This window comes from Amblyomma maculatum, chromosome 10, assembly GCF_055883805.1.
Source record: "Amblyomma maculatum isolate TAMU_Amacu chromosome 10, ASM5588380v1, whole genome shotgun sequence".
Taxonomy (NCBI): domain Eukaryota; kingdom Metazoa; phylum Arthropoda; class Arachnida; order Ixodida; family Ixodidae; genus Amblyomma; species Amblyomma maculatum.
In genome coordinates, this window is record NC_139353.1 from 42098561 (window position 1) to 42117138 (window position 18578).

Sequence of the window (18578 nt, forward strand, 5' to 3'; positions counted from 1 at the left end):
CGGTCAGATGGGATTTAATACGTTCGTTCCAAGAGAGTTCTACTTAAGTTGAGGACAACCCAGAGGGCTATGGAACGAAAAATGGTAGGGGTAACATTAAGAGATAGAAAGCGTGCAGAGTGGGTCAGAGAAATAACTCAAGTTAACGACATTCTAGTGGAAATTAAGAAGAAGAAATGGACATGGGCAGGACATGTAGTGCGAAGAGAGGATAACCGATGGTCGCTGAGGGTAACAAACTGGATTCTAAGGGAAGGAAAGCGTAGCAGGGGGCGGCAGAAAGTTAGGTGGGCGGATGAGATTAAGAAGTTCGCAGGGGTCAAGTGGATGCAGCTAGCACAGAACCGGGTTAAGTGGAGAGATATGGGAGAGGCCTTCGCCCTGCAGTGGGTATAATCAGGCTGATGATGATGACGTTCGTTCCTCGTCCCAGTATGAACCCTAGTTCAGCAACTTCCAGGTTGCAAATTGTTACACAGGGTCACTTCACACGGAACGTTCAGATAAAGTTTGCGGGAAACAACTCTGAGGCGCAGGACAGGAACCCCAACACAATGCTGAAGAGGCGCTCACAGTGGATGGCAAAGCGGCAGCTACCATACCGTTCCCATCTGACGTGTGGACGCCACAGCTGTTCGGTGCTGAGGATGCGTGGCGTCCCGCTGGTTTCGCAGCGTGCGGAAGCGGACTGTCTGGCTCTCGAAATCCAAGTGGACGGGTGTGATGAACAAAGCTGCTCCGCTCAAAGCTGGCATCTCCGTCTGGTGCGATTCGTAAACGCACAACTCATAGCATTAACTGTATTTTTAACATGCATACTGCTACGGGATTGCTGTTTGTGGTAAGAATGGCTAGTGCTGGGTTAGATGCATGATAAACTATGGAAAAGCATGCGGCGCTCGATGGCAGACGAGAAAAAACAGCAGTGAGCTGCCCAGTGTGCTATTTCGCACAATAACGGCCGATCGCCCACGACAGCCGTCAGTGTTTTGTACAGTGTGCAAGTGCGTGCGTAGTGAACAGTTGCCTGGACGTGGAGCTATTGCGGAGGCCCGCCCGATGTGCCGAGTGCTCAGTGACCTAAGACATTTGCGGGTGGGCCTCAAGCAAACTACTGTATACTGTACCATAGTAGCCTATGAGCCAAAAAACCCAACCCAACCCAACCTCTTTTATTTTTACCTACTATTTTCTTTCTCCCTATCGCTCACCACTTTGATTTCCTCTACCTTTTCCTCGCTATCCCTTTATTTCCGCCGCCCCAGTTCAGGCGCTTCAGATATCAGATAGCAGATACCGGGGCTGGCAAACATCTTTTCTTTCCTTTTTTATATGCAATAAATAACCACTACCACCACCACCACCTGCCCGGTGCTTACAACGTTCGGCGCTTAAAGACGCTGAAATACATGTAAACTACAATTACTCATGATTGGAAATGCGAATGAATATGCTATTGATCGAGTGTATATGCACAAGCACTGTTTGCGGGGTCTTTTATTTCATGCAGGTAAAACAGAGCGCTATATAAAGCTCCGAGAGCACAGTGGAATCTGCAGTGGAGAAATGCGAAAGCTTGAGCGTCGCTGTTAAACACGGCCCCTTGTCGAACAGAAGCAGCGCTCCGTTGAACCCACCAAAGTTCACCGGCGTCCTATAATTGGTTTACAGGAAAGCAAAGGTGCAGTATCTGTCACTCGCGGAATCTCGCTGATATATCTCGCGGACAAACCTCACCGACGCGAGATTTCCATCATGAGCCTTCGCCTTTATAATTGGTTCGCGGGAAACGGAAGGCGCAGTATTTGTCGCACTTGTTTCTGTTGAAAAGAGGGACTTGCTGTTGTTGTTGTTGTTGTTCTCCTCTAATTTGATGGCACATACCCACACAGGGGGATCGGCCAAGAATTGGGGTGCAGAGATATTAGATTTTGAAATGTATAACTACATCGCAAAAATAAATAGAAATAAATGGTAGGGAATAGAGAAGGAAATGTAAATATGAAAAACCAATATAAAAAAGAGTAAATACTAACGCAAGCAGTAGGAGAATACTAAGATTTATATGTACAGATTAAAAATTCAAAGCATATTAGCAAGGTAGATGTTTTGTTTCTATTAAGAAGTTTTGAATGGCGTTAAAAACAGGCCTGTGGCTGTACCCAAGCATGGTGGCACCGAATGATAATAAAATCTGGCTGCTCAGATTAAGACCCAGCTGTTGTAACGGCTTCTCTAAATACCGTTTTCTCATTATGGTAAAACGGCGGCAAAATATCAAGAAATGATCTATTGTTTCCGGTTCCGCACAGAATGCGCATACGGGAGAAAGCGCCAAACCAGACCTGTGCATATAGAAATTTAGGGGCAGAATACGACAGCGTAGCCTGGTTAGAGAGACCTCAGTCTGCCTTGATTGACATCATTTCCTATTCCAGGAATACTTGAGATGCAGGTATTCATCCGATGATAAAACAGATCCAGACTGCACAGAGCCAGTAGCAGGCCCGTGCATTTTCTTTTCCTTCTTCCTACAGCCACAACAACAACAACAACGTCTAACGCTACCAGTACGTCGGACACAGCAGGTTAGAATTACCAGCCGTAGGGCACAGCTTCAGCGCCAGAGATGGACGTCGGAAATGGATGGACATCTGACGGACACTTGAAGTTGTTTTTTTTAGATGGACACCTGAAGTCTTTTTGGGGTACCATCGAGTCCCCGCGGCGGATTTTCGCGTAATGAAGATAGTAAAGATTTCGATTTAAAACTTACAATCGTGCAGTGAACGTCAAACAACGTTCATGAAACCATATTAATTGTCGGCTCTGCATAATTATAATCGTCATGCCCACGTCTACTGTGCCAGCCGTGACCTCAGGCTTCCTGACCTGACGCGTCCACATGAGTGGTAGCGACTCATGCTATGAAGGACTGCAATAAAACAGTGAGTTGAGTTTGTGCAAGATTCTTAAAAACACAGCTCAAAGAACAAAGGATACGCGAGCAGATAGGAAAGCCTTTTCATCGTCTACTCGTTGGTCAGTTGTTCGTTGCGCTGTGTTCTTAAGAAAGCTATGAAGGACGCCGTATAGTCTTTTTTTTTTTGTTTTTGTTTTTTTACGCAAGCTTGTCATAAGGCATATTATAGAAACTCATGTAAATGGTTTTCCGTGAGGAACTGGAGCAGGCTCCCGCTCTTAGCGTTGTCGGTGAGCCATTTAGAAAAGTCCTCTTCCCTTGTGGTTAGTGCCACTTCGAGCAGAATCTGTGTCCTTGATGCCTTTGTCCCTGCACAAGTCCATAGCAGGTGGCGAACACCCACTTCTGCAGCTGGCGTGGAACACTTCGGGCATGTGGTTGGTCCGATGTCTGCTTGCGATTTCCATCGGCATTTTACCGACGGGGTAAGGGCCGCCCCAGCTCTTATCCTTCTAAGGGAAACCTCCTCCAGTCTCGTTAAGTTACGAGGGAGTGGGAATGTACAGGGTCCTTCAAAATATGTGCGAACACGGCGAAGTGTTCGCACATATTCGCATATTCGCACATATTCGCATATTCGCACATATTCGAAGCGTTCGCATGCGCACATAGCGTGCGCATGCGCCACATTGTTTCGATGCGCGACCGCGCCGGATGCGCTGACGCTCACGGAGCGCGGGCACGCTTCGCCGTGTTCGCACATATTTTGAAGGACCCTGTACACGGGGGAATGAGGGCACGTGTGCTAAGATGGGAACAGCGGAGCGGGCATCGAAAGGGAGCCTAGTGGGGGGCGCATTAGTGTCTGGAACTTCGTGTGTGAGGTGCACTTTTCTCTGCTCAGCGTTCTCAGCATCGTCTTGTGTCCAATGTATCTGGATGCTTATCTTTGTCTTTTTATTGAGTGCGTGGATTTCCTGGGTAACACATAACGTCTTCGTCACTTTCTTCAGTTGTTTTAAGGCGGCTAAGGAGTCTGTATAGATGTGGGCTTCTGTTATGGAATCTATTTTATTTATGGCCTCCATAGCATGGCGGATTGCATAGAGTTCCATCACAAGCGGGTCCGGGTATTCCGAAACATATTCTTTATGTACCTTTATTTCGCTGTGTGTTGGACTAGTAGCTGCTGTTCTACCGCCATTTTCTATAATTGATGCGTCCGTAAATGCAATGCAGGTACCTGGAAGTGTATCAACCAGAGGTCGAGATGCCAGCTTTTCTTTGCGACGAAGCCGAGTGGTCTTGTTTGTCGTAATAGTCGTGAATTCCCACGGAGGGGGGTCAGCCGTATAGTTAGGGCTCCGAATAATTGACACCACTTCGTCTTTCTTTAAATTGCACTGATATCGCATACTACTCGAACACGCTTTTCACCATCGAAAAGCGTTCGAACTTCTGTCAAGAGCGGCTGTGGAACCTCTTTGCCGCCATCTGCTGTTGTATGCACTTATATTCTTTTGGAAATATCCACTGTGGGGTCAGAAGAGCAAATCCGATAGGACCACAGATGGCCCGCGCGGACCTACCTCTACCTCGTGGTGAGAACGTAACTCGACCTTGGGCGCCCATGCGCCGAATCCTCTGCCGCAGGGTCGCGAACCGGATGGAAATAGCTGGCTTCTATACTTGAGTGCACTCAACTGGAGGCGGATCGGGTTTGCGTAGCCAAGAAAGCCGGCTTTGCTCTGCATGAGTGACTTTTGTTTTGGCGTGCTTTTAGTCCATACGAAATCGCGGTGCCTTTCAAGCATTGTTTTTTCCACTGCATGCTTACGGTGAGGTACGCGTTTCAAGTTTTCTTCGTTGTCCGGTTGGCGTGCTTGAATACACTGCACGTTTCGTTGCTTTGGAACCAGCCTGAATTCGCGGTACATTTCTGTGCGACGACAAGACTAGCGCTTCTTTTGCACATGTTGATACAACAAGGCGCCTGTTTCTATCGGGTCGGATTAAGGCCGGCTTTCTTAGTTTTAGCGCGATATAGCTAGCGTTAAAGCCACGTTCAGCAAAACATCCGGCGTCGTCGTTGTCGGCATCGGCGTTGTGAGCGAAAAAATTAGTTGCGGTTAAGCTCTGGTTAACCCTAGTTGAATTGCGATAGCAACGGCGGAAGCTTCTTTTGCCTGCCGCATTATTCCCCTATCACGCCCTATCAGTGTAAGGTGCTGCAATATTGGGGACACTTAAGCTCATCCTTTAAGAGTATGACGAGAGAGCGTAAGCGATCTTTCCCGATATAGTAAATCCGTACTGCCAACTGTGCGGCGAGCCTCCCACCTTAGACCATATAATCTGGCACTGCGCGGCGGATCCGCCTCCGGCAGATCTAGTACCATCTCCCTCGCTGGAACCCTGGGAAGCTGTTCTCGCCAGCCGGGACCCAGACGTCCAGTCCCGGGCCTCGGCAAGAGCGCAAGAGGTCGCTGACAGACTTGGACTGCCGGCCACCTGGAGCAGCTGAATGTAGCCCAGGCAAATACCAATCGCTGACAAATAAAGTTTTTTTCTTTCTCTCTCTCTCTATATATAAATGACAAGGGCTCAATGCTGCTGAAACACGAATGTGGTGCGAAAGCATTAGCTGCGGCTGACCGAGCGTTCTTCACCTTCTTCTTTGTTGCCTTCTTCTGTTTCCTCTTCTTCGTCTTAGTCTCCTTCGTCTTTTTCGTCTTCTTCTTCGCCTCTTCTTCTTAGCCTTCGTCTTCTTAGGCCTCTTCGTCTTCTTCTTAGTCGTTGTCTTCTTCGTCTTCTTCTTAGTCGTTGTCTTCTTTGTCTTCGTCTTCATCTTAGTCTTCGTCTTCTTCGCGGCTGTTCAAGGTCAAACGTGGTCCTTCCCGAGACTACGCGACGGGCCGAAACGTGGCGTAGTATTGCTATCGCAAATAAAATCACGAGCATGGTGCTGGCACACGTACGGCAGCTGAGATTGTAGTGTATATAGCTGAGATGGCCGAGCACTAACTGGGTGCAGGGTTGTCTGACATTATGTTTGGCAGGAGCTGCCAACTCGGGTCTCGCCTTTCATGGGCAAGTGATATCAGAATAAGCCCGCCAGGACCCTTGAATTCACATTACATGTTCGTACTGCTTGTTTAGAGCGGGCTTTATATGTGGGCTGGTAGCCTACGCTATCGTGTCATACCCTTAAAGGCGGAGCTTCAGTGTCCCCCATAATTGTTTTCGGAGTCACCGTGCGATGGCGCCACGCACTTGCTCCGATTCAAGCTTCGATTATTGTTACGCGTATACAGAAACACTAATTCCGGTTAAAGCACCTTGCTTCGGTATCCGGCCAAGCTCGAGCATTGCAGGTTACTGTGAGTGTCGCAGTCTCTCGGTTTTCAAGAGAAATAAATTTCATGGACATCATGTAAATAATGGTGTGAAGTGTAGTCAACGCGCACTGTAACGATGACAGCCTTTATGTAACGGACTAGACTCTCTACAGTGGCTGTTGCCGGCTTTTTGTTATTTTTGCCTTCTGTCGCCTTGTTGTCAAACCAGTTAGTAATAGAATGAAAATATTGCAGTAAAACCATCCGCATTTACACACACATCAATCATGTCATGGATTCGAAAAGTATTCTACACGTGCTCGCGCCGCCACCAGAAGCGAGATGAATTAATTATTAATTAATTAATTAAGCAAGCAGTTAAATTATTAATTAAGTAATTAATTAATGGTTTGGCGGCCTCATTCGCAGGGCCCTTGGCTGCGTCTTTGCCGAGATGCTGAACGGGTCTCCACTCTTTCGCGTGAGTCTGGAGGAGTCCTACTCTTGTCATTGCGATTCTTTTTATTTATTTTACAGCCCTAAAATCCAATTTTCCAAATTTTCCACAGGGTGAAAGCGACATCGAACAACTGTGCCTTGTTATCAAAGCCCTGGGAACACCGGATGAACAGGTCTGGCCGGTGAGCATTCCACTTTGTCCGCAGCGAATGCACATAGCAACACTTTCGTCCTGCTTGAGAGTGTCAAGCAAGTATGAAGAAGAAGGACATCCAGATTTAACATGGTTTCGAGGAGAGAGTCTAGTTGAACTGAAGCGAACTTCGATGATGCGGAGCTCGAACTTTGTACCTTGTACTATCGTAATCAACATTTAAAAATTAAAACTCCAGCTTTCCTACTAAAATGAAGTGGACGGGTTATATCTTTCCATGATCATGTTCCTTGCTCGTTGTGTTGTGAGGCATAAGCATACCAGACATCGAGAAAAGGGTCTTCACCACGGCATGCCTGCCTCGCCTATGGGCTGCAAGCCCGGAAGGCTATCGTTCTTCTGAACTTATTCTTGAGCACTGTTCAAGCAGGTATGGGAGCATTAAATTAAAGTAATTAAATTACAGTAGTAATCGTAGCTTGAATTAGTTTTGACATCAATTTGGGCGGGAGAGTCCTGATTGATTACATGAAAACTACATTCATTAAGAACGCACTAGTGATGTTTGTGTCAGCAGAGGTTTGGTTTCTCGGATGCCGGATCGCCTTGAAAGCAGGGCGACTTAAAACCGTTGAAAGCCTGCATGACGGGCCTGAAAGAAAGAGAAGCTGCGTATATGGTGTGCGCGCAACCTTGGGAACTGAAAAAGAAATACCCGTGATTTAACACTGATTAAACAGATTAAGATATGTGAAAACACTGTGTGGAATGGTTTTGCTTGGCGGTTTAGCACTGAGAAAGTGGTGCAGCGATGTCAGTGTGCCCCGCCACGGTGGAGCAGTGGTTAAGATGCCCAATTACTGTGCCGGCGGAAGAAAGCAAAAGAAAAGGAAGAGAAAGACGCGCGCCGCAACAGTCGTCGTCCACCATCGAAACGGTAGCGGGTGCAATGGCGGCCTACAACAGATGATGATGATGATGAAAACGTGTATTGAAAGCCACATTGGCTTATATAGATTAAGGGAAGGCTGATCGGGTCCCTAGTCCGGGGCACCGTTAGTAAAAGCCGCTGCCCGTGCTCTTTCGACGAGGGCTCGTTGTTCCTCGAGGTCCGAGCTGGACAGGGCCGCCTCCCAGCCTTCCCACGTTGGCTGATTTATTATGTCAATACTAGTATTTTGTTGACAAGCCGCTACCATATGGTATAAGTTTGCCTTCTGGCCACAAAATTTGCACTGCGCCGAAAGGACTCGGACTCAATGGCGTGAAGTTAAAAATTCGGGGGCAGGCTATAGCCCCCGCTGCAAGCGGCAGTGACCTACCTGTCCCAGCCCCGTAGTGCCAGGATCAGCCACCCATCACCGCCTCCTTTTCCCGACGTTAGCGCACGTTAAAGATCCACAGGTGGTCGAAATTACTCCGCAGCCCCCCACTAGCTACGGCTCCTAGCTATTCCCCTTTTTCCCACTTTCCTCCCTTCCCCTACGGCGCGGTTCAGGTGTCCACAGAGAGAGGTGTGACTGATACTGCGCTTTCCCTTCCTGTGAACCAATTATTATTATTATTATTATTATTATTATTATTATTATTATTATTATTATTATTATTATTATTATTATTATTATTATTATTATTATTATTATTATTATTATTATTATTATTATTATTATTATTATGTCAGAGTGCGTAAAAGTCACTAGGCGGTGAAAATTATTCCGTAGCTTTTCAAAGCTACGATACCTCTTCAATTTCCACCTTCTTTCCTTCCCATACCGCGCGGCTCAAGGGTCCAGCGAGTAGTGTGAAAGATACTCCGCCTTTCATTTCCTGTAAACCAGTTCGCAATTTACGCAGAATTTGCAAGGCGCCTGTGTACTGTGCGATATCAATTGTACGTTAAAGAACCCCAGCTGGTCAAAAACTTCCGTAGCCCTCCACTACGGCGTCGTCTTTGGCACGTTCTGGTTGGTACGTTTTGTACCATAATCTAAACCAGCTATAGACTAAAAGTCTTTGGTAGTTGGTTTGTTGCGGGAAAAAGAAAAGCGCAGTCTTCCGCACACTTCGGAGTACATACAGACGTTAGACGGTTTTTGCAGGCTCAAAACATCCGTATTAGCGCTTTCGCAATAAAGGCTATATGGCCAGTTCAGCACAGACTGAATGACACAGTAATTTAATGACTATTTAGCTGTACGTATGGGACAAAAAAAAAAAAGCTTTTCATCGTGCATGAAGCATGGTTGCAATAAAATGCGTCAGCAAAACGACTTTTCAGCGATCGAAGCGAAAGTACTGCGTCCACATTACTTATCTGCATGTGTGAAAATGGAACCGCAATTTAAATGTACTGTCCGGCTAATTTTGCATCCAACGCTTCGTGTACCACTACCACTGTATGATTGTACCACTACCATTGTGTACTAACCTTACGTTAGACGCAGAACAGTTGATGGACCTCGCTGAATCCTTGTTTTTCCGTTCAATAAATTTCTCTTGACAGAAATTTAAAAGTAATGAAGTTTCTTTTCGGAAGTAATTGTAATGTAATGTCATTGCTCTGTGAGGCCAGCGACTGTATAATGTGAGTTGATAACGGTCGCTCGTTTATTGTGAAAAAAAGAATGACAATGCAATTTAATCAGTTTAAAAAGTATATTTGCTATACATGCATGTGATCAACCACCTGTTTCTTCCGCATTCACCAGTGTGGCACCACTTGTGATCTTGACGTTTCTATCGAGCGCAAGCAGATGTCGAAATATCTGCTGCTCCTATGACTGTTGGAAACATGTGCAGAGTATTACCGCTTCATCCGTACGTGCGACAGGTCCACGCGACAGTTCTGTGGACAATGTGGCCGCGCTCAGAGAACGCTTATCGGAAATGTCCAAAACAGGCTGCTCATAGCGGAGACGTCTAGTGATCGTATGTGGCGCGGAACATCATTGTAGACGCTAGGCAGGAGCAGGAGGGGAGCGGCAAAGGGAACATATGCACTTGTGACGTTGGCCGACGTGGCATCATCTGCGATGTCAACAAAGCGGAAAATTACCTATTCTTTGGTCAAATATTTAGGGGAATCCCCCAAGGTGGAGTAGATTTGTAATAAGGGAGTAATTACTCATTGACATCCACCCAAGCGCAGTAATTACTCCCTTATTAGAAATCTACTCCACCTTGGGTGTTTCCCCTAAATATTTGACCAACACCATTCCCACTTCGAGTTATAGATCAATTCGCTCTCGCCCTACCATCTGATCTGCTCGCCGTCCTGGTTAGCTCAGTCGGTAGCTAGCGACTGCCCCGGAAAAGCGGTGGTGCCGGGTTCGGTTCCCGGACCAGGATGAATTTTTTTTTAACTACGAAGCTTCTGAGAAAGCTGTATAGCTTTCCTTTGTAGCCGTTTGGCTGCGCTTGGGTGGATGTCAGTGAGTAATTACTCCCTTGTTAGTTACCTATTCTTTGTAGTTTGAAGTTACACGAGGTGCTGAGCTACTAAATGCAGTTTCTTTGCCTGCTATAACGATATCAGCTGGAACAAATATGACAATATTTGTCAAAGCTCGCGTCTTAGTTTTACACCATATTTAGCAACACTGACAGTTGCGCGAGTTGGTTGAAGTTCATGATGAAGATGCGAAGGAGACAAGAGGTCGGGCAGGAACGAAGAGGACAAGCACTAACCTCGTTGTTCCCCTCCGTCCTTGTGTCCCCTTCGCTCTATTCTTCATCATCACCGGCTGACGATAACGACGAGGTCATTTGACTGCCGTGGCCCAAAAACAGTGGCTGTGTAGCAGAGACCTCATGGCACCAAGTAAAAGCAAGTCGGGAGTTAGGACAACTGTTCAGCGAAATGTTGATATCTGATTCGTCCGTCCAATCAGGGGCTGAAAGACCTGCCGGACTACCACAAAATCAGCTTCTCGGAGAGCAGCGGTGTTCCCTGGCGAACGCTTCTCCCTGACGTCAGCAAGCACGCCAGGGATCTCGTCAGAGCATTTGTGTGCTACGACCCGGAGAGGCGGATCCCTTGCTGCCAGGCGAGTATGGGTTATTAAAAAAAAAAAAAAAAAAGATACGAATGTCGCGACAGCAGCACGCAAAGCGCTGATCGAATCATGGCTGTTTCTTTGGTCTGCATCGCTTCAGGTCGTGCCGTAAATTGATAGCATATACGTGGTTAATGTACATCAGACAAATTCGCAGAAAGCTACCCAGGTTTTTTTCTGCAGTTGGATAGTCGAAAGGGCGATATAATTGTTGACACTAATATTTCTTTCGATACACGCAAACAAACAAACAAGAAATGCCCATGTGTCCGATAACTATAAATGCGCTGAAAATGGCATTTACAGCAGCAGTTCTTCAAAAGCACTGCACTGTACAGCACTGCAAGATGCCACGTATGCGTGATTATGGAAAAGAAAAATAATCTAAGAAAACTGACTGGGTTTGGAGCTAATCACGAAATATTGTGCGCCGGCATGGTTAGATTTGTCTTTACATGACTTATCTGTTTACTTTCTATGACTTTGTTTGATTTGAAATGGCTTAGCTCGGTAGACTATCATATGACGTAAGCTCTCCATGCTGGTAGGAGCGGCGAACACCTCTGCTTTGAGGTGTACCAATGTGCCTTTATGACCTAGAAGCAGAGTGTCAGACTCGTACGTGGTTCCAATGGGATCCCGGTGGATTCGGTTCTCATCTAAAAAGAGCGACATAGCATGCGGTCTCAGGACGTCATACAACCCGCCGACCAATCAGTGTCCGCGGTAATGTTACCTGGCAGCTAAAGAAAGTTAGCAAGATTTAACTTACGTTTGAGCCTAGTTCGACGAGTGGCAGCTCTAAACGCTTAAAGTATGAGGCCGAGGCTTAGTCCACCTCGATGAACACTTGGTCACCTTGCATGGTGAAGCGGTGGACAAACTATGTACACAAGAGTGTGCGTTAGTGTAACAAGAGCCACTCTGTTGTTATGCTGTGCTCGTCAAGGTTAAATGAAGGTCAAACAGAGGTACGGAGTGGTGTTGGGCTTTTTTTTGCGCTGAGCAGAGCTATCACTCTAGAAGAAATTAAAATATAATTGGCCAGCCAGCATCGCCTAAGGACAGCGGGCTTAAACCAATCTAAAATGAAAAATTGACAGTAAATTAAAATTTAGTACTACAGAAAGTAAAGGATGAGGAGGTAACAGTCGAGAGTGATCGAATATATATACGACCAAGGGGGCCCGGCTCAGCGGGATTTATTTAAATTGGATGTGACATATGAAAACAAGTTTCTTGACGTACAACTTCACGGTGTTCCGAATTACAATCTTCAATATATGTTCTGTGCTAGAGTTTACTAAACTTTCTTGACTGACATATCCTTCCGTCATGATGAGCCGTATTCATTTACTCGGCCATAGTGGTCGATGCTGTTCCTCCCAATGCTTGATTCGGGGATGTATTTATCTGTGTTGAGTCGCTTGCCTTGCTATTTCCGGCACTCTTGACTGCATTCTGTAAAAACGAGTAAAAAAAAAACAAAACAGGGAGAGAGTTCGTTTCTATCCGCGAAGAGAATAGGAAAGCAATTGGAAACATGCAATATTATTGCCCTTTATTTTTTTTCGCATATGTTAGTAATTATGGGTACCGACTTGTGTGAGTCCGTCGATAAATAATAGTAATAATAAATCATATAATTAACATATATCCACCCTGGACTTAATACATGCATATACTTTACGTTATTTTTTATTTATACATCACTCTCTACATTTTTGTTAGAGGATGGGGTGAACTAGTTTCAAGGACGTAATTCTAAAGACACTTAACTTAAGGCGGGGGTCCCACTCCGGCAGCGCGAATGGGCCATTTTAGGCAATGTTTGCGTGAGCATTCTGCGCGTTGTTCTTTTTCGAACATCACAATGTAGGCATCATTCGAAAGCTTAATATACTCTCTGTCAAATGATGTGCGCTGCTTTAGTGTGTCAACGTTATCAACTGCATGAGAGGTGGTTTTGCAGATGACAAATTCGCTAGCGTCGTTGATATACCCTACTTCGGATTAGTTCGCTGAAGAAACTGCTGCACTTAGAACAGTTTCCTTTGGCCTACACATAGAATGGGTACTTATATTATGAAACCTGAAGCGTAATTAGTTTTAATTTAATCAGTCTTTGATCGGCAGCCTTTTAAACATGGTAAAGTTTGGCTATTTTGGGCACGAATATCTGCGCTTTATCAACGTGCACAGCAGTAAAATTTTTACCACTTCGGGCGCACATTATAATAGTTGAGTGTACGAAGTTTCATCGAAATTTATTCGCTAGTTCGTTTTTAATTACCTTTCCAATTTGAAGATTTCCGTAATACTGCCTCACATCGCATAGCTTGACCAGAAAAACCGCTCATTCTACACCCTAGGAATCATGCATGGCGAAACTAGAATAGTCGTTATTTGTGAACCCTGATCGCAAATTGCGCTTTATACAATTAGCACGATTACACTGAGCCTTCAAATATAATCAATTTTTCGTACACGACATTCAATGGAGAAGGCCGTCATACTCAACAACGTGAGCCTTGTTTGAGTTGGCTTTTTTTAATATTGTATTACTGTAAAATAAAGTTAAAATAAGAAGCACAAACCATGGTGATAATTAGTATTTGCACCTGTATTCGGTCATTAAAGGTTTTTCACTGCTAGCGCCATCTAGGTAAAAGCAGCAAAAGTGTGAGTTCATTCAATTGCCAGGAGAGGCGCGCGTGACTACACTCCTTCAAAGTACTGAAGCTAGTCAAGAAACCTAGAAGTCAGCTTCTCTGCAGTGCAAAAACCCCTTCACCATGGCGGCCAAACCTGTTTTGGGGGCACAAAACAGGTGCAGTGCAGGAGACGTCTATTGTGGTAATAATGGCCACGTACATTTCCTGCACCCCTCTTCTTCTTGTCGCAATTATGGGATTAAGAACCCCTCCGTTTGTGAGTGCCATTCATAACACCTCCCCTGCCCCTACCTCCTCCAGGCTCTCAATAGTGAAGGAATTCTGCTCAACACGTTCGCGCATGACATCAGGCTGGACATAGAAGTATTCTGCGCTGCACCCAACTTCTGCCCTCAAAACAGGTTTGGCTGCCATGGTGAAGGGGTTTTGCTCTGCTGACTTCTAGGTTTCAGGAACCCACCTATACTACTTTTGTGCTGTGAAGTGTCTTGCTTGTTGCTATTTGCATTGCTGTTTGTGAGGCGAGTGTTACACTTTTCAAAAATTCATTGCCTGTCGAAACAACTTCTTTCTGCAGCAGATCCGGTTTCAAACATCCCATAGAGGAAGAATTTCGACAACTCTCTCACCTGATGCAGAGGCTACTATTCATGATATAGAGGAAAGCAGGGAGTGTCAGTGGAGTGAAAGGAATGAATGGATACCTGGAGGCACCACTCGATTGAGAACGTGGTGCGAGACACCGCTGGTTCCTAGCACAAGGAGACGCATCTACTCAAAGTGGAAACACAAACAGTTCATTAGGGAAGGACCACAGAGTGAAAGCTTTTTTTAGGTGACAAGACATGACACGCACACTACGTGCGTGCACATGTTTTGCGCGCATACACTGTGGTTTATGCGGGGGCTATTCGCTCGCACGAAGAGCCTGCACATGGTCACCGCATCACCCTTTGCACCCCTGCATTGTGTGCGAACAGTGGACGCTCGCCTGCAGTGCTAAGCCGCTAACCTTCACGCCCAATCGCTGAGGGGCTTTGCGCTATTTTGTGCTTTTCTGAATATGCTTCTGGCCCTGTACTTTTCCCTCACGCATTCATATTTCGCCAGGCGCTTCAGGCTCGGATAGCAAGTGACACGGCTAGCAAAATCCAAACAGAATGCGCAGAATCTTCCGATAAATTTACATGTATCGGGCTTGCTTTTCGGCTGGCGACAAAAGTGCAAATTTATCAAAATTAAGACATGCCTTGACAGATTGCAGGTTGCTTGGACGAGGTTCTTCATCCGTGCGCGCAGCTGGTCCAGTGGTATTTTTCGCAAAATGTAGACATTATGTGTTTGACAGCGAGTGCTACGGATATCGCCACGTTATGCTGCATGGTGTGCTGGCAAAATGCTCGCACATGACATCACGATACGCCAGCTGGCATACCACGCGTATGATCCACCGTTTAGATGCTATGTGCGTCATGCGACTCTCAAATATTGGTCGAAAAAGGAATAGGACAGTAGACCAAAATAAATAGTTTCGGCCGGCGGTATCGACTGGTTGTCTCCTTCACATCTCCGTTGGTGCGTGCTCTGTTCCCTAGAGCTTGCAGTGGCACACGTGTGCTTAGGTGCAGCTGTCCTCTCGGAAAGCACCGTTTTGAATGTAGCTTCGCAGCCGCTACAAGAAATACAACTGCAAAAGGACGACGTTGCATACGGAGTACAGATGAAAAAAAAAAAAGAAACGAAGGAATTCGACGCTGCTGAACCGAATGTCGAGCGTTAGCTGAAATGAGAATGTACACTGTTTTGGTTCAGTGCTTTTCATGCTTATAAACATTACAAATATGTGCTCATAGATAATCAAAAACCAGACGTCATCACCGATAATCACCGTAATGAAACGTAACAGCCGTTGTACGTCTGTCTAATTGTATTTGGTCACTTACGAAGCGTGTATGGACATCTTCGCAAAGGTGGGACAGTTCACCACACTACGCTGCGTGGAAAGAGAGAAGTTTCGACTGCAGACAGCGTAACATAAACAAAGTGACAGCGAGAGGGCAGCTGGGCGCATTTCACTGTGACAAGAGAAAAGTGCTTGCCTACATGTAAACCGAATTACCGGATTCCTTCGGCGCACACGCAGTGGCATTAGTGGGGCCAAGTAGGGCTAATGCGCGTGCACAGCCGGCACTCTCTACTTCTCTGTGCGTCTACGCTATGCTCAAAATAGTAAGCCTCGAAGCCGTGGATTCATGTTTCAAGGCCAGGGGTCTGTTTTAATATTATTGTTATTATTATTATTATTATTACTATTATTATTATTATTATTATTATTATTATTATTATTATTATTATTATTATTATTATTATTATTATTATTATTATTATTATTATTATTATTATTATTATTATTATTATGCAATGCACCGTAAACGCTTTCGCGGACATTTAGTGCATGTGGTGGGTTGACGGAATGAAGCGCGTGTCTGTATCGGGCGGTGGTGCAGAACAGAGTACTGATATCCATCGCGGCACACGCACATCGCCACTGTTTTTAGACTGCCGCAATGAAAAAAATCGAACGTATTTATTAGCACAATGACAGCCTCCCTTTACAAGCGCACATGGTCATCCCCGATTAGTCATCGCAGTGAAATTCCAAGCTTTTTGGGTGTTTCTTGCACCTCATTCCGGTTTTGTACCGGAAAAAAAAAGTAAATAAACGTCGCGTTTGGTTTTGACATAGGACATCGTTTTCTTCACACCTTCGAACACGTCAGTTAGTTTTAGTAAAGTAAGTAGAGGAGGCTCAGAATTTTTGCCTCCGAATGGCTGAATATCGATTGACACCACCGAAATGAAATATGCGATGATGTGTGGAGCGGAAATCACATGACAGTTTGATTTGGCGCGCAGTTTTGACGTCGAGGTCACCAGCGGCATTTTTTTTTTTACTGAAAGCATTTCCGATAACAAACATGCAAAGCAGTAAAAGAAAATAAAACGAAAGACTAACGCTAGTTGTAATCCTTACTGCTTAGCATCAAGGAGCCACGTGGTCTTACTCAAAAAGATTCAGAAATATAAGCATAGTAGCACAGCTAGCAGTGCGAAAGCAATTCCAAGCAAACACGCAGAAGACACGCGGCAATATCTACCAAGGCAGCAGTTGTTGCTTCCCTCAGGAGATAGGAGCCTGAGTCTTGCACGAAGGTGCATTCACGAACTGGGCTGAACCTGTTCAATCCGTTTCGAAATGATTTTTGATAACAATACCAAGTCAATTCGATGTAGACAGCTGTATGTCGAGACCTTGCGGTGAAACCCACAGTTGACCGCGCCGAGTTATCGCTATAGCTTCGTTCCCACGTGTAGCGAACATCACCCATTTTTGCTGTGCACAGATAACAAATGGCGACCACGCCTTGCAGACAACTTTTTTTTTTTTTTTAGTGATAGGAAAACAAATTTCCACTCCTTTGCAATGATAAAATCGGAAATAAATGGGAGGGAATGGAAACATAATGTCCAAAAAACAAAATGACTTGAAACAGCATCGCCGCAGAAGAAACTGCATAAATATTCGCAGCATCTGCCATTTTCTTGGTTTAGAGAAATTGCTTCAAGGGTCTATCAACTTGCATCTTGAGCATTCGCGAGCATACTTCAGCCGACTGATTGGAAAGTCATTCTAAGGAGTTCTTGTGTGGACAAAAAAAGGAGGATAAGGGTTAGGTGCAACAAGGGGCCCTGAACCAGCTCTGCCATTGTTCAACTCTAATCCTGCTGAAACGCTGCATGGCATAGTGAAACAACAAAACATTGGGGTGAGGTCAACGAATTGCCACCATGATTTATCTCATGATAGAGGAAGAGAGAAGGACAGGGACTGGTCAATTTGGGCAAGGGCTAAAAATATACAGGCACGAGGGACAGGCAAAGCGCTTTGTCCCATGTCTCTCGACCATCCCTGCCTCTTTTTTGCGCTTTGTCAAAATGAGCAAACTCCACCAACTAGCCCAAGAAACAGCATTGCAGAGAGACAGTGTGCCTAAAGCTCATAGCCGCTTTTTGTAAGCCTACAAAAGCTAGTAAATTCAGACTAGATTGACCAAAATTGACCAAAATAATTTGGGCATGCACTGGGAAAATGTTTTGTATAACATGAAAATGAATACATTCCGATGCCTGTGCTGCTTAGCATTCGTCAAGTTTTTTCTCTCAGTGTGGCTATTGAAGAAAGTATAAAGGCATACCACTTCCCCAAGGTACATCCAAAATTGCGTCATGTTGGGGGTAGAAGTGGCGTGGGGTGAAGGGAACTACTGGAATACATAAGCCCCGACTCCAAACACACATGCGTCATGCACTGCCGCGCTAACGTCGTCGCACGCGTCAGCCAAAGCCGGTCTGCGCATGCGTGCATCGCGAGCTCTGATGCTCTGATCTGTCCCTGCCAGATATCTGGCGCGTGCTACACGCGTCGAAAACTAGCGAGGGGTTGGGACCGCGCGGCTGTCCCCTACTCCGTTCTTCTCGTCCTGAAGTCCACTTAGCTCCCCCTGCTTCTTTTCTTCACAGAATAGTTTTCTTCACGGTTTTCAAATTTTCTCAGTCCGCGCGAGAGGGTGAGCGAGCCAGCACCACGAACATGCAGGTGCATTCCCCTTTTGCGACGCCTGCCGTGACGGCGGCGTTGACGTCGCGGCGCATGGAAAGTGCTTTGGAGTACCCGCTTTATTTATGGCAGTTACGAGGGTTTACCTACAGAAGGAATGTGAGGATTGACAGCCATGTTTGTCAGTTCTTCGATTTTCCGTACTGTTTCCTCGGGCTGTTTTTCTTTTTTCCATCAATGATGAAACAAACCCTTCACACATTCGTGGGGACAATGTTTGCAAACGGTGTAGGTTCGCCAGTACTTGTCTAAATGGGGCGATCCCCCCCCCCCCCCCCCCTTCTTCATTGGAACCG

The 18578-nt window shown here is 45.7% G+C and overlaps 1 protein-coding gene across 1 annotated transcript in view; it reads left to right on the forward strand.

Annotated features, from left to right (window-relative positions):
* LOC146176271 (cyclin-dependent kinase 20-like) overlaps positions 1 to 18578 on the forward strand; it is a 36411-nt gene that overhangs the window by 14192 nt on the left and 3641 nt on the right. The window contains exons 6-8 of the mRNA XM_084581281.1: positions 6691 to 6742; positions 6831 to 6902; positions 10765 to 10920. Coding sequence (XP_084437407.1) covers positions 6691 to 6742; positions 6831 to 6902; positions 10765 to 10920 — 280 coding nt within the window. The remainder of the gene's footprint in view (positions 1 to 6690; positions 6743 to 6830; positions 6903 to 10764; positions 10921 to 18578) is intronic.